This window comes from Lepidochelys kempii, chromosome 8 (genome assembly GCF_965140285.1).
Source record: "Lepidochelys kempii isolate rLepKem1 chromosome 8, rLepKem1.hap1, whole genome shotgun sequence".
Classification (NCBI taxonomy): Eukaryota; Metazoa; Chordata; order Testudines; family Cheloniidae; genus Lepidochelys; species Lepidochelys kempii.
Genome location: NC_136387.1, coordinates 72,034,533 through 72,061,717, shown reverse-complemented (window position 1 = coordinate 72,061,717; position 27,185 = coordinate 72,034,533). Strand labels below are relative to the sequence as shown.

At 41.4% G+C, this 27,185-nt stretch overlaps 1 protein-coding gene across 3 annotated transcripts in view; it reads right to left on the bottom strand.

The window, feature by feature from the left end:
• The window catches only part of DPYD (dihydropyrimidine dehydrogenase), a 542,988-nt gene that overhangs the window by 144,275 nt on the left and 371,528 nt on the right, over positions 1–27,185 (bottom strand). For all 3 annotated transcript variants that reach the window (XM_073356962.2, XM_073356960.2, XM_073356961.2), the window contains one exon: positions 5,297–5,365. In XM_073356962.2, coding sequence (XP_073213063.1) covers positions 5,297–5,365 — 69 coding nt within the window. The remainder of the gene's footprint in view (positions 1–5,296; positions 5,366–27,185) is intronic.

Below are 27,185 nucleotides of genomic sequence, written 5' to 3'. Positions count from 1 at the left end.
GGCTGCCAACTAGACATGGGGCCATTGATCACTACCCGTTGAGCCCGACAATCTAGCCAGCTTTCTACCCACCTTATAGTGCATTCATCCAGCCCATACTTCTTTAACTTGCTGACAAGAATACTGTGGGAGACCGTGTCAAAAGCTTTGCTAAAGTCAAGAAACAATACATCCACTGCTTTCCCTTCATCCACAGAACCAGTAACCTCATCATAAAAGGCGATTAGATTAGTCAAGCATGACCTTCCCTTGGTGAATCCATGCTGGCTGTTCCTGATCACTTTCCTCTCATGCAAGTGCTTCAGGATCGATTCTTTGAGGACCTGCTCCATGATTTTTCCAGGGACTGAGGTGAGGCTGACTGGCCTGTAGTTCTCAGGATCCTCCTTCTTCCCTTTTTTAAAGATTGGCACTACATTAGCCTTTTTCCAGTCATCTGGGACTTCCCCTGTTCGCCACGAGTTTTCAAAGATAATGGCCAATGGCTCTGCAATCACAGCCGCCAATTCCTTCAGCACTCTCGGATGCAACTCGTCCGGCCCCATGGACTTGTGCACGTCCAGCTTTTCTAAATAGTCCCTAACCACCTCTATCTCCACAGAGGGCTGGCCATCTCTTCCCCATTTTGTGATGCCCAGCACAGCAGTCTGGGAGCTGACCTTGTTAGTGAAAACAGAGGCAAAAAAAGCATTGAGTACATTAGCTTTTTCCACATCCTCTGTCACTAGGTTGCCTCCCTCATTCAGTAAGGGGCCCACACTTTCCTTGGCTTTCTTCTTGTTGCCAACATACCTGAAAAAACCCTTTTTGTTACTCTTGACATCTCTCGCTAGCTGCAGCTCCAGGTGTGATTTGGCCCTCCTGATTTCATTCCTACATGCCCGAGCAATATTTTTATACTCTTCTCTGGTCATATGTCCAACCTTCCACTTCTTGTAAGCTTCTTTTTTATGTTTAAGATCCGCTAGGATTTCACCATTAAGCCAAGCTGGTCGCCTGCCATATTTACTATTCTTTTGACTCATCAGAATGGTTTGTCCCTGTAACCTCAACAGGGATTCCTTGAAATACAGCCAGCTCTCCTGGACTCCTTTCCCCTTCAAGTTAGTCCCCCAGGGGATCCTGGCCATCCGTTCCCTGAGGGAGTCGAAGTCTGCTTTCCTGAAGTCCAGGGTCCGTATCCTGCTGCTTAATCACTTTAAGGAGACAAAGAAACAAAGAAATTTGATCTCTGTGATGGGTCCTGGCCAGACTGGCCAGTAAAAAGCTTGAAAGCACTTTGATTGAGAGAAAAAACATCTTGAACAAAGACAGTACCTTGCTAGATTATGTTTTATACGTCTAGATCTGTTTTTCACTTTTATTTGCTCTTCCTTTATTTCTTTTACTTGGTATCTCTTAATCCATGATCTGTTGTTAATAAACTTGTTTTGCTTCCATTATAAATCATTAGTGCTGGCTAAACGCAGTAAAGTGTGTGATTTTAGTAAGCTGATAGGTTGGAATGTTATACAGCAGGGGTGGGCAAACAATGGCCCACAGGCCGGATCCAGCCCTTGAGCTCCCGCTGGGGAGTGATGTCTGAGGCTTGCCCCGCTCCGGTGCTCCAGCCAGGGAGCAGGGTCGGGGGGCTGCTCCATGCGGCTCCTGGAAACAGCAGCATAGCCCCTCTCCGGCTCCTACATGCTCCAATGGCCCCGCTCCAATGGCCCCCTCCGGCGCTCCAATGGGAGCTGCGGGGGTGGTACCTGCAGATGGGGCAGAGTGCCGAGCTGCCTGGCTGCACCTCCACATAGGAGCTGGAGAAGGGACATGCCGCTGCTTCTGAGAACTGCTTGAGGTAAGCGCTGCCTGTACCCCTGAGCCTCTCCCCATGCCCCAACCTCCTGCCCCAGCCCTGATCCCCCTCCCACCCTCTGAACCCCTCAATCCCAGCCCAGAGCACCCTCCTGCACCCCAAACCCCTCTTCCCCAGCCCCATCCGGAGCCCTCACCCCCACCACACCCCACTCCTCCGCCCCATCCCGGAGCCCCCTCCTGTACCCTGAATTCCTTATTTCTGGTCCCACCCCAGAGCCTGCACCCCCAACTAGAGCCCTCACCCCCACCCCAATTTTGTGAGCATTCATGGCCCACCATACAATTTATTTTCCCAGATGTGGCCCTCGGGCCAAAAAAGTTTCCCATCCCTGTTATACAGTCTCTGTAGAGGTAATGAACCTAATACTTTTTCTGTAAGAGTCCAGCGAGAGGGTCTGGACCCTGCAGGAAGATGATGTGGGCAAGTCTGGGGCTTGAAAAGTACTAAGGTCAACCTGCAAGGAGTATTCAAGTGGACAAAGCCAGGATGAAGCTTGTGGGCTGCTGGCTGGCTGTTTGGGTCAGATTTCTGAACCAAAGTTGCACAGTCACAAGACACCCAGGATTACAAATTACAATTACCTACATTGACTGAACCCCTTAGTAGCCCGGATAAACCCCCAAATGTCTCAATCACTAAAATGATCTATTTATAAAGATTATACCTGGCTCATGTTTTGTCTTGGCATGGAGAGGTGTTTAGTAGTTCAGTTTGCAACCTCTTCTCTATGCCTCAGACCTGATAACCTTGAAAACTTTGTTGGAATCAACCCTCTATAAACATTAAAATGGCAGTTAAACTAAATTGATGCATAATTTTTTCATCAGGAAAAGCTGATGTTTGCTTCCATTGATTAGTAGGAAGAAGGGAAGACAGAAACATTTTTAGAAGAAATATATAATAGAAAGATGAAAACATGGGAAAAATCACAAAGACATATTTATAATAAGCTACAAGGAAATTAAAAGGTCAGACACTATTTAAAGAATGTTCTTCAAAATAAATCAACCAAGTTCCCTCTTTGAGTTGATACTGTGAAATGCTCCAAAATGAGACACTAGCCACTGCACATTTAGACAACAAGTCAGAAAGAGGTTCAGTAGTTGCTGGTACACACAGATAACTCCTGTGCTCCGAAGACTAATCATGAAAGTTAGTGGTAAATATTTCCCAACTGCAGAAGTGGATTCCGTAACTGTATATGCTGTACAATTGCTTGCATCAGGGCATAGTGTTTGTTGTCGACCTCAGAAATAAAAATTAAAGAGTAGAGAACAAGAAAAAGCCCATGCAAGGTCCAATTAAGAATAAATAATGTTTCCCAAAATGTGTCGGACCTTTTCTTTAAGGTAATTAGCATAAATTAAAAATAAAAAAATACTGACAGATCTGATGACAGCAAACGAAAACATTTAATTTCCTCACCAAGTAACTCTGGCAGAGACCTCAAGACACAGTATCCATTCCCTTTGTCTTGTACTTGCCCCAAAGCTACAATTCTGTTCTGTATTTACATTTTTTCTTATTGAACTGGAGTAACTTTTGCCTGCTGTGTGGCACGTTTAAGCAGCTTTGAATGAATGTGATCATGGGAAAAGCTATCCATCATTTTCATGAGCCTTCTACTTCCTAGTCAGCTCTGCAACTTGTGACTATGAACCTGTTGTTACTTTTGTTATTGGCTTCCATGACAAGCTGACCTTTAACATGAATAGGTCGGTCTCCTGTGGAGACAGCATTCACAACCTTCTGGGGCTTATGCACTCCGGAAGGCCACATTTATTATCTTCTGGATAGGGTCTTAAATATGGTTCAGAAATATTACTGCATTTTATTATTTAATTATGCATGTCCATAACACGCTAGGTGCTTTCCAAGCTGCACACATTAAGAAATACTTTGACCAGGTAAATTACGTCACATTTTACAAAATATATTTATCCAACAACTCCAGCATTTCCAAAGCGTATTGCTAATACAACTGCAGATTCAAAATGTATCTTTTTTTTCAAATTGATAGCAATTACAGATTAAAAGAACACTAAGCATTTTTGCCTTATAGAAAAAAAAGAAGAGGAGTAAGCAGCATGATAAAGTCATTTATCATAGTCAGTTTAAAAGTGGTAAAGCTCATGTCAAGCATGAATTCCGCAAAAGATTTCATGGTCAATTAAGTAAATACAGGTATAAAATGGACCTAGTGTTGAAGATCACAAAACCAATTACTGATAATGTTTAATTTCACTTCCCTAAATCCCCAAAGTGATTTTTTTCCTCACAGGTTTAAAATGACCAAAGGAAATAGAGAAGCATCATTCCAGATCACTCTAAGAGGCTTTAGAAGGCTTTGTGAAGAAAAACCAATTATATACATAGAATCTAGCTATATACATATATGCACACACACACATATATATACACTCATCAGGACCAGCTCTAGGCACCAGCAAAGCAAGCACGTGCTTGAGATGGCGCAATTCCAGGGTCGGCATTTCGTCCATCCTGTTTTTTTTTTGCTTGGGCAGTTGCGCTCTTGAAGCTTGGGGGAGCAAAAAACCTAGAGCCGGCCCTGACACTCATAAATATATGCACTCCCCCAATTATTTACGTGTGTGGTATTTCTAATGTAATTAATTCTGATCTAAAGCTAAGAATAGGACGAGCTAATTGGTTTTTCTTCATAAAGGGCATTAAAGATTTGGAAATACATCTCTTTATTTCCTGTGGACATTGTAAACCTGTGAGGAATAAAATCTGTTTCATATTTAAAAAATATCCTGTCTTAATCAAGTGTTTCTTATGATATTCATCATGGACATACATATTTTTAATAGCCTTTTTTCCTTCAAACTGAAATACAAATTTCAGGCGTATGGTTGGTTGTTTGAATTTATGCAAGATTGGATTTATATTACAGAAAACCTGCTGACTGCTATTATATACAATGGCTTTCTTTGCTATCATTTTTGCAATTCTGTATTAAAACTAGAATAGCATTAAATGAGCCTTTTATACTTTAAATATTCAAGAGGTTTATATTCAAAATTTCTTCTGTGCTGTCAAACTAGTGTGCCTGTAGGCAAGGTAAGATCAAGTTAGGCTCTCAAAGGTAGAATTAAATTTTATCAGGGCATTCATCATAATATACAGTTTGCTTAAAATGCAAATAAAAAGTATGTGGATTCAGAGACTAAAGGCTTTTCAGGTCGTGTGTAAAAATCCAAGGGACGGCTTTTATGGAATAGCTGTTCTTTAAATTTACATTTCCTTCATTTTAATGAAAACACAGAATAAACAAATTATGATGGACATGCTTTAAATGTTCATTTTTTACTTTGAATCTATTTCTTCTGTAGAGTTTCTTATTGCAGCTCTTTATTTAAGAAGAATAAAAACAAGACAAAAAAGATGAGAAACATATTACGGAACCATTACCTCAGCCATTTTTGAAAGTTCAGTCCAGTCATCCTTGTTGTAGCTGCACATGATACTGGCAATTACAATCTGAAAAGAAAATGCATACAATAATTTGTAAGCTGCTGTATATGTGAATTATAACTACTATGTATAATGACAAAGAATCCTGTTGTACTTCCAACCAGTAACTATTATAGCACTGTATCTGCACATCCAAATCACAGAAGGCAAAAAAGATCCACAGCTTATCAATGTTTTCAGTATTAAAAAACAATTATTCAGCAAAGCTGGCAATACTACACAACCTTAATTTTACAGTAGTTTACACTGTCATCAACATATAGAGCCCAATTCTGCTCCCAAACAGTCAATGAGACAGAAGCAGGCCTAAGCACGGTATCAAACAGGTGCATTACCGAACCTAGCTGTTTACTGGGGACAAAACTGTAATTTTAACAGTTTATTATTACTTACAAAATCAACAGTATTCTAGGAACTTTACAGATAGGTAAGAAGACATGTCTCTGCTCCAAAGAGTTAACAATCTAGATTGGCAGCACAGAAATACAAAACTCCCATTAATGTTAATGAAGCTAGGATTTGACACAAGGTTGGGGGGATATAACACTGATATTCGCTATATCTTTGAGTAGCTCCACCAAATATATATATTTTAAATGTCTGGATCTTCTAATCTCTCGTTTAATCCCCTCCGTGAAGGGAAGAGAGGGGATAGCAGGCCATTCGGAGTAAGTTTGTTTTAATGAGGGAATGGCAGTAGGAAAGAGTGTTACTCATGCATAAAGTTACAAAAAGCCTTAAGTCTTTGCAGGATTGGGGGTCTAATTTATTGTTCACTTTCACCTCCTGGCAATTTTCAGTGCTATTGTTTCCAGGTTTCTCCCTCTAAGATTATTTGCATTCTTTTCCCTGAAGACGATTTGGCTTTCATTTTTCCAAGGTGAATTTCATTTATTTTCTGGCCATTTTTGCAGTCTCTCAAGGTCTTTGTCTGTTATTTCTCTTTCCTCCCTGTTGTTCTCTACACCTCTCAGTTTTTGTATCTGTGAATATAATTAAGTGCTGATTATCTCAGCTTCCAGATCATTAAAGGTTTTAAATAAAACTGGATCTAACATGTCGTCTCTGATACTCCAGCTAGATACCTCTCTCCAACTCAATACATTGTTGGTATGGGCCTTCAGCCAATTTCCAATTTATGTGACAGTATCCAGTGAACTGATACTAGCAGACAGCATCTGCCCTGGACTGCCAGATCTTAGGAGACTCCATCATATACTTTGAGGGACATCAGAAGAATGAGGGTGTCGTATTTTCTGCTGGCATAAATCACTGAAGTCGATAGAGTTACACCAGCAGAGAATTTAGCCCAAGAGACTCTACAGAGGGCAGAAATATAGGAAGAGGTTAGAAGGGAAAAAGCAGAATTGAAGGGAAACATGGCATACAAGTTAAAAGGTCCATTGAGGCAGATTAGCCAGAGAAATTACAGGATAGTGGTGGACTATTTTGTGTACAAAAGGACAGCCATAGACAGTAAAGAAGATACTTTTTTTTAATGTTTAAGACAGTTTGAGATGTAGCTTTGTTCAGAGGTAGGATTGATGTTTGGGCTGGATCTTTTATTGATCTGAACCATTTTGGTCATCTCTATTTGTATCTGGGATGAGAATAGCATTTGGATTCTATGGGCAAAATCCTTCCCTCAGCAAAGGCTATCGTGGTCAGATTTTATTACTCATTTATGTGAGGGAGATGTTTAAAAAGTCTCTTTTTAAAAAACCACCGTAAGAACAGCCATACTGGGCCAAACCAAAGGTCCATCTAGCCCAGTATCCTGTCTTCCAATAGTGGCCAATACCAGGTGCTTCTCAGGGAATGAACAGAACAGCTAGTCATGAAGTGATCCATCCCTTCTCACCCATTCCTAGCTTCTGGCAAACAGAGGCTAGGGACACCATCACCGCCCATCCTGGCTAATAGCCATTGATAGACCTATCCTCCATGAATTTATCTAGTTCCCTCTGTGCAAATTTGATGGTTGGAAAATATGTGGAAGATGAGATATTTAAGCTCTCCAGGGAAGTGGGGGAAAGGGGCAGGAGAAACAATGAGCACAGTTCCATGGAAAGTAAAAGGAGTTGCCCAAAGAACAATTCAACTGCCAAAAGCAGTTTCATGCTTTTATAATGAAGAAATGTGAAATAGAAATCTCTCTTTTTCTTCAATAAAAATAAAAAATTGCATTGCTCTAAAGAGTTGCTTTTGTTTTTTTCTTTTTCTTTTTTTTTTTTTGGCAAAATAAAAGATTTTGAAGTACTATATTTCTGCTGTTAATATATTAAATGTATATATCTTTAGTTGCATACCTACTAGCATAAATATAAAAAACTAATTCTTGATTAAACATGTGCAGTCACTGTTGGTGTGTTTATTGCACCCCTTAAAGTATATGAGAGGAATAATATGTCAATTTCTGATAATGACATTCCTTTATAATACATTTTTTAAAAAAGCAAAAATCTTTATGTAGTTACAGGACAGGAAGTTCTATGGCCTGTATTATTCCAGAGGTTAGACTCGATGATCACCATTGTCCTTTCTGGTACTGAAATCTATGAACTCTATTTCATAAGCATTTAAACTATCTTGGAAAACTCAAGATGACTTAAGTGCTAATAAAACAAACATCAACAAGAATAAATACTTTTTAACAAGGCAGTTTTTTTGTATTAAATATCCAAGAGCATCAAAACTTGAAGCTCATTGTGTTTCATACTTCATACTTTTAGGAAAGTATGTATATATTCAGAAACTGAAGGATAAAGAACTGTATAAAATGCTGCACTGGCTGGATGCTGGCCAAGAATCCATGTCTTGTGAAATTTCCAGTTTCTGGAAGCTGACTAAAAAAAGAAAGATATCCTGACAACATGAGATTTAAAAAAAAATTTTTTTTTACATTCTGGAGTCACAATCTGAAGTACATTGGAAATCTAGGAAACAATTCAAGTTCAACTTAAACTATTATTTTTTTTAGCAGGAAAAAGCTGTAGAGCAACAAAGGTGAATAAGTATTATTATAAGTAGATGAGTTAGATTTCCTCAAGCGTTATTAATGAAGTCTGAAAATTCTACTGGGAGTATACGAAGGAGGAGGAACAAGATATATGGTGTTTCAAGGAGCTGTTAATTAAGAAAACATAGAATCATAGAAGATTAGGGTTGAAAGAGACCTCAGGAGGTCATCTAGTCCAACCCAGTGGTGAGCTGGAGCCGGTCCGCGCGAAGCGGTTGTTAAATTTAGAAGCAGTTTTAGAACCAGTTGTTAGGGTTCCCTGAGCTCCTGGCTGGGGAGGCTCCCCCGGTCCCTCCTCCACCTTCCCCCCTCTCGCAGAGCCTCAGCATGCTCTGGACCGCTCCTGGGCAGCTCTGCAGCGCCTGCAGCTTTGAGCAGCACGGTAAGGGGGTGGGGCTGTAAGCGCCAGCGGGCTGCGCGGCATCCATACACGCTGCCCTGAGCAGCATGGTAAGGGGCTGGGCCGGGGCTGGGAGGAGGGGTTGGATAAGGAGCAGGGAGCGGTTGGAGGGGGTGGAGGTTTTGGAGGGGTGGTCAGGGGACAAGAGGGGTTGGGTAGGCAGTCGCCGCCCCACAAAGTGCCAGCCAGGCTGGGGCTTGGCTGGAGCAGCCCCCTAGGCCGAGGGGGCCCCGACTCATGGTGCTAGGGAGGGTGCATGGTGTAGGGCTCAGTGTTATAGAAGGGGGCTGTTGGAGACAGGGCCGGCTCTAGGCACCAGCAAAACAAGCAGGTGCTTGGGGTGGCACATTTCTAGGGGCAGCGTTCCGGCACTGGTCATAGCGCCCCTAGAAGTGTGCCCCCGCTGCCCCAGCTCGCCTCCGCCTGCTCCCCTGAGCGCCCCGCTGCCCCACTTCGTGCGGCGAGGCAGGAAGAAGCCGAGCGGCAGCACGGTCAGGGGAGGCGGCAGTGGTGGAGTGGAGGTGAGCTGGCGCAGGGAGCGGTTCCTCTACCCCCCCCTTACTTCCTGTGCTCCCCCACCCACCCTTGCTCACCTCCGCTCCGCCTGCTCCCCTGAATGTGCTGCCTCTCCCTCGCCTGAGAGGGAGGAGGGAGAAGCGGAGCTGCAGCGTGTTCAGGGGAGCAGGCAGAGCGGAGGTGAGTTAGGGCACGGGGTTGTGGGGGGGAAGCCGTAGGGAGCAATGCGGGGGGGGAGGAATGTGGCACGCCCAGGGGAGGAGGCAGGGCTGGGGATTTGGGGAAGGGGGTTGGGAAGGGGTGGAGCAGGGGGCGGCCAAAAATTTTTTTGCTTGGGGCGGCAAAAATTGTAGAGCCGGCCCTGATTGGAGAAGGGGCTCCGTGCTAGAGGGGGGTGCATGAAGCAGCACCGTTTGGGGGGCGCGGGGCTATGGAAGGGCTGCGGAGCCCCACATCCTGTCTCGGGGCAGGGGTCGCGCTGCGGCTGGTACCTGCGCTGTGCAGCCATCCGAGCAGCCACTCCAGGGCCCCGTGCACAGAGGCCGATCCGATGCCGCTTCGCTCAGCAGCCGCAGTCAAGCTCCATGCTGCTTCCTTGCCCAGTCCAGGAAGCGTGACCGGCTGCACTGGGCAGGGAGATCAGGCACCACATGACTGGGCGCCGTGTAGGGCAGGGGAGCCAGGCCTCTGGCAGCAGCAGCCTCCTCTGCCCCAGGAGCCAGGCAGTGCCAGCTGGTGCCATGGCTGGGGGCTGCCTTGAGCGTGCTGGGGCGAGCCCCTTCCCCAGTCTCTCCCGCTCCTGCGCTGTGGGGCTGTCCAGCCTCTGCCACTTGGGGGCGCTCACATCCCACGGTGGAGAGTCAGGGAGAAGGCAGCCTTTGTCTGCAGGGAGCCGCCACCCCACATGCCAGGAGCGACCCCACTGATGCAAGAGCTGCAGGTCTCCTGGGCCACGAGCAGGCACCTGGGATGGAGAACATGCCTGGGGAGGGCAGGGGGGCAGGATAGAGGCACATCTCTTAAATCAGAACTTTTTATAGGGAACAGGTTGTTAAGATTTTGTCAGCTCATCACTGGTCCAACCCCCTGCTCAAATAAGGACCAACCCCAACTAAATCATCCCAGCCAGGGCTTTGTCAAGCCAGGCCTTAAAAAGCTCTAAGGATGGAGATTCCACCACCTCCCTAGGTAACCCATTTCAGTGCTTCACCACCCTCCTACTGAAATAGTTTTTTCTAATATCTAAGCTAGACCTCCCACAGTGCAACTTGAGACCATTGCTCCTTGTTCTGTCAGTTGCCACCACTGAGAAACAGCCTAGCTCCATTGTCTTTTGAATCCCCCTTTAGGTAGTTGAAGGCTGCTATCAAATCCCCCCTCTTCTCTTCTGCAGACTAAATAAGCCCAGTTCCCACAGCCTCTCCTCATAAGTCATGTGCCCCAGCCCCCTAATCATTTTTGTTGCCCTTTGCTGGACTCTCTCCAATTTGTCCACATCCTTTCTGCAGTGGGGGGCTCAAAACTGGAAGCAATACTCCAGATGTGGCCTCACCTTGCCGAATAGAGGGGACATGTTTATTAAATAATGATTAATGTTAGTATTCACATTTAAAATTATGTATGTATCTGTGTCTAACGTAGTGGATAATGGTAACAATAATATAGTTCAGGGATCGGCAACCTTTCGCACGCAGCCTGTCAGGGAAAGCTGCTGGTGGGCCGGGACAGTTTGTTTACCTGCAGCATTTGCAGGTTCGGCTGATCGCAGCTCCCACTGGCCGCAGTTAGCCGTTCTAGGCCAATGGGGGCTGCGGGAAGCAGTGCGGGCTGAGGGACGTGCTGGGCGCTACTTCACGCAGTCTCCCATTGGCCTGAAACGGCGAACCATGGCCAGTGGGAGCCGCGATCGGCTGAATCTGCGGACACGGCAGATAAACAACCCGTCCCGGCAGGTAAACAAACCGTCAGTGGCTTTCCGTGACGGGCCGTGTGCCAAAGGTTGCTGATCCCTGATATCGTTGAAAGCAGAAATTGCATTTCCATTGTAAATGTTCTTGTGAAAAATATGATGAAAAAGTTTTTAAAATAATATTTTGTTTTATTCTCTCTTTTTCCTAATGTTCTCTTACAACTGGAAATTAAAACTGATTTTCCTATTTCAAACCCAATCCTCCACTTTTGTAAACAGTCCTTACTCAAGGGACTACTCCCTCAGATGAGACTGGGACAAATAATATGAGAGCTACTCTTGTAGGCAATGATTTATCCTTTTTCATTTGTTAAATATTGCTTTTTCTGCATTTCTAATGCAGCACAGGCCAAGATTTCTCAGTTTTGTTTAAATCTGTCTTTCGTTCATCAGCATCAGTGATACTAGTGCAGCTCTGGGAACAGGGTTCATTACTTAACTTGTGTTCCTTCTATTAGCTTTCTCACAAAAAAGCCTCTGTAGTTAGGCTAATTTCACTTGATATCAATAACCAAATCTTGTTTTAATAGCCAGGTAGGGCACTTTGGTGATGTCAGAGGCATGTATTAATGCCTAACAACACAGGGCTTGGAATTTATCAAGAAAATGCAGAGTAAAACCCATATACTTATTATATACAATGGATGGAAAATAAGGAAAGCAAAAAGGACAAAGGGTAAAAATCATTCCTTTCATTTTTTAGTGTAAACTAATATACCCGTTAATTGCAAATTTCTCAATCCTCTCCTTCCTTTTCTAGCACTCTATAGACTATTGGCCTCTAAAATGCCAGTTTGAAAAAGTATATGAACCTGCAGAACAATTTCCTACAAACATATCCTTAGAATTTAAGCATCCAATGACAATTTTCAAAAAATTTGTAAAGGTAGAGTGACGCGCAGCCTAGACCTTGTCTCCCAAGGACCAGCTCAGAATGAATTTTTATATTTGACTCCTGTCAGGAGTCCAGAAAAGAGAATTCATAATAGAAATATAGAGAAAACTTTAATTGTGATTATTTGAACAATGGTTTTGAGATAAATCTTAGGCCAAGTCTTGCTCACCTTACATACGTAGTCTATTGACTAACTAATAGAGCATGCAATAAAGCTACTGCTAAAATATAACATCTCGTAAATGAATATGGGCTAAATTGTGGCTTTACCATAAATCCTGAATAAGGGGCAGCATGTGGTTGTGCTGATGCAAAAGCAGACTAGAAAACCAGTCATGATTGTATCACAATCTGGTGCCCAGTTCACCCTTTGCTCCAGAACAGAAGTGCCAGCCCTGTATCAGACACAGATTGCTTTCCTCTTTGCACCAGCTAACTACATTGGCCAGCGTGTATATGTGTGTGTGTGGGAGGTGAGGTGTAGTGTAGCCTACTCCCCTCCCACCCAGGCTGGAGGGGGAGGAGTGGCCCCACATTCACTGCTTTCCCCTACACTACTTCCCATATGAGTAGTCGTGGCAGAGGACTAAATGGATTCCTTACTCCCTGAGTGGGCACACAGGGTAAGTGACAATCTCTCCCTGTGCTTACAAGGATGAACAATTTTACAAAGAACAAGTTTGTGAACTTAAGTCAGACTTCATGTTTAGAACAGGCTGCATTAGGCATGGGATTTTCTTGATTATTCGTGCAGCAAAAGGCCCTGAAAGAAACCTTTTTTTTTTTTTTGCACTATAATCTGCCATTCAGATCAGGAATTGTAAGATAAATACTAGGTTCTTAACTACAGTACAAAAAGCTACATTTTGCACAGTTCTGTAAGTAATGCATTAGTAGTTGTTTTACTTAAAAGGACACTGTCAAGGTACTTCTCCTAACCTTTAACATATTTTTTTTATTGTTTATAATAACCCCCTAAAAGCTAACAACAGAAATCTCTTTCCTTCATGAATATTGCTTCCCTTCCCTTATGCATCTGTGACTGCATCATGAATTTTGTGGTCTTGGGTTTTAATTTTTAAGTAAAAGGAACATGGAAATATTTGTTTTGATGCCTTTTTACAACCTAACATACATAATTCATTATAAAGACTTTCAAAACAAAAAAGAAAATGATTGGACCTACTTTGGGTCTCCCAGTTTGACTGTTTCTATTTAAAAATAGGCCATTTTAAAGCTTTATCTGGAGTATTCAAGAGGTATAGATTAGGTCACACAATTTGTCCAGTTACTGTTCTGGAAGGAAGAGTGGAAGCCTCAGTAGATCCAAAGGTTCTGACAGGTCTCTAGATATTTGGATTTTAAGATGAACATTCCTATATTCAATACAGTAGCCATCTCAAACAGATCTCAGTCCTATCTATCTACCCAACTGCAATAATCATACTTATGATTCTCTCTCCGCTAGCCCTATCCCTTTTCTCTTCCTAGGCTATTCTCCCAATCCTATAGACATTTTCCCCTTACTCAAGAAACAACAGTCACTCTACCCATAATTGATTTTTCTTCATTTCCTTCCTTCTTTATCTTTATGATTATCCTCGATTAACCTGAGTTTTATGAAAGTCCTGCATCAAGTTCCATTTAAAAACTGCTGCTGGCTTTAACTTGTGCCATCACTCCACACTCTGCACCAAACAATGCATTCTGAAGAACTTTTGAAAATCTCCATGAACCCCTGCAGGATCATTGCAGCAAGAGAAAAAACTGTGGGTATTTTCAGTTTAAGAAATTTCTACTGAACGCTGCAAAACTAGGAAGGAGCTGCAGGGAGGTAGAAGGATTAGGTTTGTAATAATTGCCTATTTGAAAAGGAGAGTTCACTAACTTGGCTAAGATATGGAAGAGAAAGAATGGCTCAATGGGCAGGGAGAGCAGAGATTGGTAGATAGAAAAAATATGTAATGTAAATATGAGGTTATTCTGAGTTTATCTAAACTTCAGAAATGAATTGCATTTGGTTTGGATAAATAGGAAGAGCACAATCCTGAAAAGTCTTGATTAGTTCCAAACCATTTTGCCCATCCTAAACCAATAAAACATAGCTTAGACCCTAGACTGGTTTGGTCTGGAGAAATTTAGCCCAACTGCTCCCAAAGAGAACTCCCTCATTTCAAAGAATTTACCCTGTAAGAAGAGGAACAGACACACTGCAGGAATAGGTTTTGTAAATCATTAACAAAAATCACAGGTTGGGGTGATCTTTCACAAACCAGTGGGAAAATGCGGAGGGGGGTGTTCATCACCCATGAAGGCTTGGTAGGACAGGGCAAACTGTTATCAACTGGATCTTAATCTGAGAGCGAAATTCACCACCATACAGAGGTCAGAACAAGGGCTATATGGCACTCAGATCTAACCTTCGTCCTGTTTCACCCAGACACAGTAAACATTCATGAAAGCACTTACAAATGTGGCAGGATGATGGCTGTTCAGTGAAAATGGTTTACCACATGCTATATTTTTCAGTTATTAGAAGCAAATGCCTCCGCCCTTACTGAAAAACAAAAATGGCCAACCAAAGTTTGTTGTAATTTTATATCAGATAAAAGAACGAATGCACACTGCAGACCATAGGCCATATTCTGCCCTTTACTGTGGCAGTTTAATGCTCCAGTGGCAGAAAGTGGCAGCAAAGGGGGCAGGTCCCTTGGATTGTATAGCACTGATGTAATGACCTTAGGCTAGCCGACCTCTGTACCCTCAAGTCTAGGAAGCATGTCAGGAGCCATTCTTTGCCAGAGTAATGATTCATGGAGGGCCACTACAAGCTAGTGCAACTCAGAACATCCCCTAGTTGCTCTAAGTGGCACGAAGTACCAGTATCAGAATTGTGGTGGAGAAAAGGTGCTGTAGTGATGTGGCTAGAGTAGCGCCCCCTTGTGGACCTTCCAGATGCCCTGATGAGATCATGGATCTCCACAGGGAGGTGATGGGGGGAAGGGGAGAGAAGAAGTCACTATCTCCAGTGTCCATTGTGATGGGCTCTGGTCCATGAGCTAATTGTCCCTTCAGTCCTATTCTCTTCTGCAGGACTGGAGGGGCTTAGCCCTGAAATGCTCTAAAACAAAAAGCAAACCCAACTCAATACTGGGCCTCCCACCAGTCTTTCTGTGAGGCGTCCCTGCCCTTTCCTTTGGGCTCAGTTCCCAAACAGTCTCTTACTTGTGTGTCACTTGCTCCTTGGGGTCTAAGTGCTCCTCTCCAGTGGATGCTTGGGCTAGCAGGCTCATATCTGCACAACTTGGCGAGCAAAGCTCCCTTTAAGCAAAGATGCAGAGCTCTAGCTTCCTTCCTAGTCAGCTCTGAACTTATCCAGGCTCTCTCCTTTTATTCCCCTCTCCAGGCTTGGCACTGGCTGCAGGTACACCAGTGGCAGGGCTAGCTGGCACGATAGGCTCCCCTTAACCCCTTCTCTGCTGGTGTGGGGGTGCCTTAAATTTTTTCCCATATGAATTTGGCCCATTAAACTCAAGGTTTTCCCCCAAAACTGCTGTGAATTCTTCAGGTATAGCTCATCACTTTGGTGGAAAAACAATACTAATCAAACTGGAATGAATGTGTCATATGTTAGCAATTCGGCAAAGATTTGTCAGACTATCATGCTGCTTCCTATTACTATGTCTTATTTGCACTACGGGAGCATCTACCAGTACCACTCATAGACCAGAATCCCATTGTGCTAAGTGCTGTATAAACATAGAAGAAAAAGACAATCCCTGCCCTAAAGAGCTTACTATCAAAGCATATGGCAAGAGACAACAAGTGAAGACAGACAGACAGATAGACAAGTGGGAGCACAAAATGAAACAATGAGACAATAAATAAATATTTGTAGCTTCCTATTCCCAAATCATTGATCTGAATAATTTTTTTTTACTCTCCACCTTGCCTCTTTATCAGGCTCTCGGAGTCTCACCTGTTTCCATCTGCTGTACACAATTCTTTTGTGCACAGCTGCATGGAATCTTACAATCTGAATTGCTAGTTTATACATTGAAAAAGTTTTTAAAATACATCTCACCAGAAAGAATATTCTGTTTATAATAAATATTACACACACACAGACACACACACTTAAATGTACAGTAGTGAAAAATAATCAGCATACAACAGATGTGTTGTTAAAAACTACTTTTAGGAGCCAGTTAAATTGTGTTGCCTTGTAGACCTGTCCAGGTTTTTATTTTACTTTGCTTTTTCATTGCAGTTTTTGATTTGTTGCAGAACTGAAATAAAAATAAGCTTCTTATTAAAAACTACCTAGAATAGCAAATCCCATGCAATAAGAGCGTTAACAATTGTAAACCCTGTCATGTCTCTGAGAAGCAGAGGAATTATCTTGTTATCAATTTAATAATGGAACATTGAAGTAAATGATGCCATCCACTGACACCAGTAACACTCTCTCTCCTGGGAAATTCATGTCTGTAGGAACTGTCAATCTAGATGGATATGGACATATTAAACATTGTACCTTCAGTCCATAAATCTATTCTTTCTATGCTGCCTTAATAAAAAGATTCTGCATGGTGATAAAGACAAGCAATGCAGAATGTCTTGACATTACTGACCTACAGTCCTCCTATTTAAAAAAAATATCTTTCAGAGAGTGGATATTAAATAATTTAACAATCTCTAACTTTCCCTTGTTTTTCTTCATATCTTGTATTTAAAATATCTTCAAGAGTTTTTATGTCAATGAAAATTGAATAATTACATAAGGATGCAAATAGTGATTAATGCTGTATTTATTATCCAGCTGTCTTTGTTTAGAAAGCTAGCTGCTTACAGTCCTATCTTTTCTGCTTTATATCTTCTCCACCGGTTTTTCAAACTGAAGTGGAAACAATATACAGTACAGCTAAAAACAAACAAACAAACAAAACCTCACACATGGGGGGAGGGGAATATTTCAGCAAACAAATAAGACCCAAAAAGATATAAGCACAAAAATGGGATCTTTTGTTTGCAGGGGGAAAACATCAACATGAATGGAAAAGAACAAAAAGGGCCCCTTCTGAGCCTAAACTGGAATGTTTATTTTCAAAGCAGGAAAAAATTGATCCTGTGACAATGTTCAGTTATGATGACTCCAGTTCTATTACATCAAATGACAGATGTAGACTTAATAAGATTACTGGATGGATGTCGGTGAGGTAGACTGGGATATAACTCCAAATTAAGGCTCATAGTTGCTAAGATCCAATGTAAGTCCTCAGGCAAATGAAAACTGGGAGTTGGAGACAAGCCAATTTCTCAATAAAATAATAAAATGTTGTTGCTTTTGTTGAAACAGGAAGCTAAACAGACCACATCTGATGAGCTGTCACCTGATATAATAGACCAATAGCTTGATTTCCAGAGATGTTCTCCACTCACAATTCCCCTTGAAATCAGTCAGAGTTGTGGGAGCACTGCACAAATGAGGAAGGCCTTAATCACAAGTTCTATGTAGTGCTTATTGTAGACACAATAGGTCCAAGTGATAGAACAATACCAGTGAATAAATCTGGCAGTCACAGCAACACAGGAATCCAGTGAATTTACATGGAGAGCTGGCTGGAAAATTATACTTTTTTCCTGTGGAAAATGTTGTTGACCGAAAAACTGGGAAAAAATTGTTTAAAATCCATAACGTTTTCAATGAAAAAAAATTGACCATCGACTGAAAAATTTTAGGAGTTCAGTTTTTTGATTTAAAATATCAAATGTTTTAGAGGAAAGAAGACACTTTCAGTGAAAATTTTTGTTTAATCAAAAACCCAATTTTTCATCAAAAAGCAATTTCAAGAGAACATTTTAATCGGCTTTACTAATGTGAAATACAAATGAAAAGAAACTGAATGTCCAAAACAATGAGACACTATGAAACAACCACATCTCCTCTCAGGGCACTCACTAATGAACACATTTTGCATGAATGAAAAAAGGCCACGAATACAAGTCCCCAGATGCAGATGTCCAACGAAGGCAAAATCAGCACCTGGAGAGAACACTTTAGGGAGACGGGAAAGCTGTAGGTGATCAGAAAATCCAGGGTCGTTATATGGGGGAGCCTCAAGAGGTTCATCAGTTCAGATAAACTCCTCAAAAGTTATCTGATGGCTGCAAACTGGCCTGGAAATTCAACAAGATCTTTGGGATTTATATTTAAGGTAAGGATGAAAATGACAAAGGAATAACTTTTCCCTCAGTCTCTCAGCCTTTTTGATACTCAACAGAAACAAAATACATATGTGTAAATACATGAATATTAATGAAGGGAAAAATTCACAGTCTAAACAAGATTGAATCTGGGAGAGACGTGAAGGTTTGGGTCCGACTCCATTCTTAGATAACTAGTGAATCACTGCTGGGAATTTACAATTCCTGCAGGATGCTGCAAAGTTTGTAACACCTATGCAAGAGTACCTTTCGGGCAGTGACACTATCAAGAGAAAGCAAGGGAGGCCATTGTATGATTGAAAGAGCTAATGGAAAGAGATTATATCTGGTTTTACAATATTTCAGACACAAACTATAACCCACAGCTAAAAGTTACCAACAGGGTGCTGACACTTTATTGATTCTTAAGATACATATGGAAAGACAAAACAGGGAAGAGGCAGCACAAGTTAGTTGGTTTTTCCCCAATACGGATTTCTGAACATCTATCGATCGATGGTACTTATACAGCTCCCATTAGTATCTGAGCTCCTCACAGCCTTAACTCCTCTCTATTTTAAGCTAATCTTCATTTTACAGATGGGAAACTGAGGTGCAGAAAGCCACAATGACTTGTCAAGGTTGCACAGGAAATTTACACAAGTCATTTTGAAATGAGAGAGCTGTTTTCAGTGGTAGATCCCAAACACCAGAGGTCTGGGCACTTGGAGACAAAATAAATAGATTCACTTATTTTTCCATTTAAATATAGTTTGTAGCTAATGGTGCAACAGTCTTTTACCCCGCAGAGGATCTGGTCCTATGCTGCCTGCTAGCCATAGCCATGGAAGGAGCAACACAGTGGCCAAACTCTTGTACATGGAGTGCACTAGATATATTTCTGTATACCACTTTATCTCCTACTCATTCTGCCCCCCTTGCCACAGGACCTGAGCACTGATCTCTCCATTGCTCTCTCTCCCTCTTCATATGTTTCTTTTTCCTTCATTTCTCTCTACCATTTCTCTCTTTTTCCCCACCACTTTCCCAGGTTCCCATCTCTCTCTCTCGCTGTGTTCATCTTGCTCCAGTGTTCCTCTTGTGGTCTCCTCTGCCCCCTCCACACACACAGGTCTCATCTACTTTCCCCCACTGCCCCTGAGCACAGCTGGTCAAATCTCTTTTTAGCAATCAAATTTTGCAAACGAATAATCCTTTTTTTCCCACTGAATAATCCTTTGGGGGTTCTCCTCTCAACCCGGTTATTGAGTCAGCTCTACATATGCTGTTCCCCTGGTGTAATCACTCTCCTCTTTCCATCCCAAAGAAGTCTATCCTACTCTACCCTTCTCCCTTTTATCCTCTGCTTGTCTTCACCGACACCTCCCTGAAGTCCCATGGCAGACAGAGGTTAAAGGGATACCTTAGGGTTGAGGGAGAAAGGAGAAACACGTCTGTGCCCTACTGTCTTTTATTCTTCACCTTCTCCCATTACACATCACTGGAATGTTACAGCAGGGATTGGGAGAGATGCATGAGTTGGTGAATGCAGGGTTGCTTCCTCCTCTACCCAGCCACTCTTTCTGTCTCCATGCCCTGCTCCTTGCACCGCTCTCCCCCTTGTGATGCAGTGAAGGGAAGGGATGCACCATTGGGTGAGGAGTGAAGTCAGGGACAGGAGGAAAGGCTGTTTTGCCTGCCTGAAGAAAATATACCTTAACACACTTAAAACTGCCTTCACCAAATAAGGACACTTCACCAGAGAAGTAGATCGCATCATGTAATTGGCCACCCAAATACCCCAAGAGAACCTGCTTCAATATAGAGATAGAATCCCCTCTGATTGCACACCTCTAGTTATCACCTACTACTCCACACTGGAACCCATATAGGGTATCAAACAACTACAACCTATACTCAATGGGGACCCCATCCTGAGAGAAATGTTTCCTGAAACCCAACTTCTGGCTTTCAAACAGTCCCCCAACCTCTCCAAGCTCATCAGTCGGTGTGCGGACCCGTAGATCACAATTTTGTCACAGATATTTTTAGTAAAAGTCACAGACAGGTCACGGCTTCCATTAATTTTTCTTTATTGCCCGTGACTTTTACTAAAAATATCTGAGACAAAATCTTAGCCTTACTTAAAATGTGTGCTAATTACTTATGCTAAACACCTTGTTCCACCTTGTATTTTGCTGTGATGCTGGGAGCACCTTTCCCAGTCCTGAAGAAGAGCTCTGCATGGCTCTTTCACAACAGAAGTTGGTCCAGTAAAAGGTACTACCTCACCCACCTTGTCTCTTTAAAGAAACTGTTATTCAGTGAAATCAATCCTGCAAAATAGGAAATCCACTGAGGGTCACATGGGATTTTAAGGCTTTGGAATGGCTTTATTCAATTTAAAAACTACAATTACTTTACCTCCCAATGCCACACATTTCCTTACCTTCAACATCTGTGCTTTTAGGTCACAATTCAGGAAAGCATGCACTGTGATGGGAGTAATCATGTACTTAAAGCTAAGCACGGGCTAAATTGCTTTGCTGAACGGAGACCTAAAAGCACAAGTGAAAGTAAGCAATACGAATCAAGACAGAACATACATAGAGCAGGTATGGACATAGCTAATTGAATGCTAACTGTATGTACAGAAATAATAGCAGCTAAAACGGACACACTTACTTTCGATATGATCATCATTCTGTGAAGTCCGTATGTTCTCATCCTTTCACAAAAGGGTCTGGTACAACAACTCTGCCACTTTGACTTCACTGAATAACAGTCCAGTCATATTATGGGAGAGTGTTCACTTTAGCTATCAATATCATACCATAAGCTATACTGCAACCTCCCATTGCCCTACCTCTCAAACAAAATGATTCATACTATGATTCCCCACAACTTTTAGGTAATGAGAATTACAGGGAATTACAGATTCAATCATGGCATACTTTTTGTGGACAGCAAAATTAATACTCGGCTCTAAAAAAGAAGTCCAAATTCAAATATTCTCTATTGTTGCAACTACTAGCTATGTCCCACTGCCTCAAGGTATCTAATGTGCCATTGCCTGAAGGACATTGCTGTAAGAAAATGATGCTGAATTTAATCCTTCCTCAAGTCTAAGGTCTGCTTTATGTCCGGGCATAGACTGGTATTTGTGACTTTTTAGTGTCTAGTAATTGGCTGCCTGCCTGTATCAGCATTAGTTTTTTCTCTCAAGAAATCATTTTCGTAATGTTCTTTTTGAATAATTGTAGCACTTAATACTTCATGGTTTCCTCTAAGTCTTGATTAAATGGCCACACAGCAATATGAGACCCATTTTATTAGGTTTCAAAAGTGGAGACAACACTGAAGAAAATTAAACATGAAACAGGATATAAAACTATTGATGCGTGAACGTGGTGGTGTCTAAGATTTTGTGAACCTTGCAAGCTTTGGATTCACAGCGTTCAAAAACCAAACCAAACCAAACCCAAGCTCAAGTTTTGCAAAAACTTTTCTTCCTATGACTCAGGATTTTCTTCAAGAGCAATTAAATTAAAAATAGTTTCCTAATTAAAGAGAACCCTGTGCTTTCTATTAGGGAAAGAAGAACTACATCCTCAAAAAGATAGGCTGGCTCAAATGGGTGAACTGCATAAGATACACACTGGTTCTCTATTTCATCACTGAACTTTTTCTCTCTGTATTTCCTCTTCCACAGTCTCTCCTAAGTGGGAAGAAAACCCAATGAGTCATGTAGCATCATATTCAAATCCCAAGGTTGTAGGACTTCAACATTCCCTTCTGAGAGATACGATCTGGAAATCTCGTGAGTGGGTAGTTTTATTTTTCATACAGATATTCTAATTTACTTAAGTAGCTAGCTGTTATGTTTGATGACTCAAGCAGTCTTTTGGCTGCACTCCAGAAGCAAATAAGACACAAAATTAAGGGCAGGGAGCTGGCAATTCCCTTCAGACAAATCTCTTCTCCTTTACTGCCAGTTCCACCCACTTCTTGTTAATCTTTTAAGGAAGCAAACCAGTGAATGCTGAGAAACCAATAACAATTTTCACTAATATGTGATCCATTTAACTGTAATCTAACTTGTTCAGAACTACTTATGTCTTATCAGACATTTTTCTAAGTGAAAATGTAATAGTTTATGGGACTATATTTTAGTTAGAATGAAAAATATGTGAGCCCAATCACCATCCAGTATAGGAGAGGTTTTAGCACCATCCTATTTATTGGCAGACATTCAGCCAAAAAGGTAAGTAAACTGAGAATATACACTAGATCAGATCATGGGCTACTTTAGAGCAACTTTGAGCCCTTCCTTCCAACACCAAAGCTGTCCAAAAGATGGTGTAACAAGGCACAGAAGGATTACATCACAGAATATGGAGATCATCCAATTCCCCACAGTCTGCTTCTCCCACACCACTGCCTTCCATGAGGCTAGCACAGAGGCCATGGCTGGGATGTCCCTATAGTCCAGTGAACCCCAGCAACAATAGTAACCCTGTGAACTTGTCAACTGGCAAAACTTATAATAATCATTAGGCAGCTCTAAATTCTGCCAGGGGACCAGATCAGTGAAAATCACCTTGGCACTGGGGGTATGCAAAGCTGGCTCAAAGCCACCTTTGCAATCTCCTTTTGAGCTGCACCAGCTGCTACTTGGCCACAGACTGGGATCTGGGCCATTCTGGTGGACCAGGACCACCCACATATTGTTCAACTGTCTCATGCACTTTTTAGGAGTCCAGGACTTGCAGGTGTACTCAGCCTTTAATATGGTGCTGTGACCCATGGAGAAGACAGGATGTGGCTCAGATTAAAGCTCCTATACCTTTACGCACCTAGAAAAAAAGTGGTGTGATTTTCAGAGGTGTTGAGCAATCCAGCTCTCACTGAAATCAACTGTAAATACTCAACCCCTTGCAAATGAGTGTACTTCTGTGGAGGTGCTTAAATATGGATTTAGGAACTGAACTTTAGGCACCCAGATTTCAAAACTGTGACCCTACTTAACTGCTATTGTATAAATTAACACAAATCAATGTAAAGTGCTAGTTTTACCACAATCATTAAGAATACAGAGAATTCTTTAAAAAGAAAATGAAATGGAATAGGAAACGTAGGGATAAAAATGTGAAATAGTCAGGTGTAAAACACAAATCTCTGAAGCAATTTCCCTATAGGGAACAATGTAAGTGGCAGCGGACAAGGCAAAAGAGAACTTGCTAATGTTATCAACAATACAGTTTTAAATTTAAACAAAGATGAATAAATGTCTACTTGCAGCTGAATTGAAAAGGAGCCTTTCAAATAGTCTCTTGAATGTAAGCCTCCAGGAAAGAAAGGCGTTTAGTGTGATATTTTTCTTTTAAACATTAAAGCAGACACTCCTCCTTCCCTCTGGATATACCTACTGTACCAGACTAACAGACACCAAGACCCTGTGTAGAAATGAGGGGCTCCTCTATTGGGTCAAGCTGATATTGGGCACCTGAACCTGGCATGAGGGTGCTTGGTAATTAATGTTCAAGAGGTATATATTTTTTTAACTCCAATCAGAATATACAAAGACCTAGAGTGTCTGTGTAAGATGGAAACTAAAATCTGGGAACGCCCGAGGTACAGCCAAGGTTGGAGAAAAAGGCTAGACAGGATTTTATGGCGGCAATTTTTAAATCTGATTTACTAATAAAGCCAAATCATGAGTGTATTAGTAATATATATAGTAAGGGTATGATCTGTTCAGAGCACAGTGGGAATTGTAACTGTTTATGCATACTCTGCTCAGTGGAAAAGGTAGAAATATATTTAAAAAAATAATTGTCTCAGAACCTCCCACTCCCCCATCACAGGCTTTGTGAAATGATGGATTAAAATATGAGTTTAAGGCCTTGTCTACACTAGAAAGGTTTTTCCAGCAACTCCTGTGTAGACACATCTAATAGAGTTCTTTTGCCAGTACCCCTTATACTAGTTCCCTGAATGAAATAAACTATACCAGTAATAGGATTCTTTTGCTGGAATAACTGTCTACACTAGTGCTTTTGCTAGCACAGCTATGTCAAACTGAGTGTGATATTTTTCACATTCCTAACCAACATAGCTATGCTAGCAACATTTAAGTCTACATTAGGCCTAAGTATTTTTCTTAATGAGGGGCACAGAATATCACTACTAAAATGAATATGGACTATGGGAGCAACATATAATTTTGCCCTTTGAGTGTAAATTTGCTTTTTTATTATTATAATATAAATTCCGCTTAGAGAAAAAATGAATTATGTAAATCACATGCACTCAGTGTCTTCTAAAAGATTAGCAGTCAGTTCTTAAAGCTATTGTACATTTTAAAAGGTCTAATTTTGAAATTTACTTAATTGACTGTAACAAACAGAATGGAAATGGGGAAGAAATATTTGGTGGATAAATGCTTTGCATAGGTAATAAGGCTGGCAGAATTTTATCATTTTTAAGAACGGTTCAATGGGTTGTTTTAAGACTTTAGTTTTTGATGGATCGTCAGCTATTAATGGTTTTAAAAATAATAAAATTTAACCATTTTGTGTTTTTACTTCTGAACATTTCCACAAGGTCATTTTTACCGCATATGGCAATATCCACAACCTAACATTAAAACAATGATCCAGGAGCAGGGCATTTCTTAGAGATTAATGACTGGGCTGGGAGGAGGTGATGGCCTGAGGCATTGCTGAGAGCTGTTGACCCCAGCTGGTTTATACAGGGCATTTCTAGAAAGAATGAATGCTCTGTTCATTAGCCAATCAGATTGCTGGTATCATTTCTCAACATTCCATTGGACATATAACAACTTACAACATTCAGAAGATGGTTATTTTTTAAAAAGTGCTTATATGTGTTCTTGTGAAGACACAGAGTCTCTAAAGAAAAATCACAAAAGGAGAGCTCTACCTTAATAACATGAATAAAAATATGCAATTCATCATGTGATCATCAATAACTGATCATCAGATTCAGGAACATTTTTTTTAATACATTAGTGTGTATATTTTTAGAGCATTTCCCTTATCAGCACTCATTCTAAAAGGTTGTTCATATGTTTCTTAAAAAAGGAATTTTTAGCCCTGGCAATAGCTAAAAGTAATGTGAGCACAAAACCAGCTTCAGCTGACTCTGGCCCTTAAGGGGTTTGTCTTTTCCAATAATCAAGTACAGCTCTCTGCACATTTTCCAGGATGGGTCTGGCGGAGTATTCCAGAAACTGCTTTAATTTTTTCCTAGCTCTCACCCTGAGGCAAAAGTTTTAAAGACCCCCTTGTAGTCTTCATAAAGCTGTGAAAATTGTCCTTTTCTAACAGGATCAATAACTTACACTGTAAACCAAAAGAATTTTTCTTTGTGTAAGTACAAATTTCCCATCTGCCTTACTGCACCATATCATGACTTACTATTTGTCAAACTTGGCTGTAAAAGTAAAACAAACAAAATAAGCTATGACTTTATAAAATACATGAAAATAATTTAACTCGGCACTAACACAGTTTGACTGGTTGTTCAACAAAGCAATAGTTTTCAAACCCAAATCATGAAACATCTCACCACATTTCTCCTTAAGGTCCTCATTTGTCACCAGAAAACTGTACACTTGATGCACAGATTTACTCCTAGAACCTTCACTGTATTTACTGTTGGGGTAAACAGTCTCAGTCACAAATTGCAACTTCAGATAGAAGATGTGTGTTCTCTTGAAATTCAATTTTGTCCCACAACTATTTGAACTTAGTGGCATTAGAGTCTCTGCTCTTCTATCAGATTAGTAATAAAATACTTAAAAAAAAAATAAAAAAAAGATATTGTGACAATGACCAGCTGCAAAGCATGCTCTTTTGGGGCCAAATTTTCAGCTGGGTTACTTAACTTTGCAAATATTGTAGAAACACTTAACAGAGACTTATTGAAAATGTGGCCTTTCAGATCTTAGCAGACTTGAAAAGAACATTTTCATTAACAATATGAAACCTCACCTGCATATATCACCTTCCAGACTCATAGATGTCAAGGTCAGAAGGGACCATTGTGATCATCTAGTCTGACCTCCTGCACATTGCAGGCCACAGAACCTCACCCACTCACTCCTGAAATAGACCCCTCACCTCTGGCTGAGTTACTGAAGTCCTCCAATCATGGATTAAAGACTTCAAGTTACAGAGAATTCACCATTTACATTAGTTTAAACTTACAAGAGATCTGTGCCCCATGCTGCAAAGGAAGGGAAAAAACCGCCAGTGTCTCAGCCCATCTGACCCAGGGGAAAATTCCTTCCTGACCCCAAATAGGGCAATCAGTTAGATCCTGAGCATGTGGGCAAACTGGTGGCAAGGATCGCATGACTGACTCAATTTGAATTTAATTCTGATGTCATAATACAGTATAGGCAGTGTGGTCCAATGGCTAGTGCACCTGACCAGGAGTTAGGAAAATTGGGTTCTATTGCTGTGTCTAATGCTAAGGGCTTGTCTACAAAGGAAATTTACCTGCAGAATTATACCGGTATAGTTCTGCTATGTGATCGGAGGTAAATCACTTAATCTCGCTGTACCACTTTTCCCCCTCCAACCATTTGACTGTCGAACATATTTAAACAGTAAGTCCTTGGAGCAGAGATTGTATTTATGATATGTTTGTACAGTGCCTAAAACAATGGGTCCTTGATCTCAGTTGGGGCCCACTAAGTGCTACTGTAACACGAAAACTAATAGCAGCAACAAATGTGAGGCTGGGGGGGGGGGCGGGGAGGAGGGGAGGAAGGATGATTTTCTTGCTTGG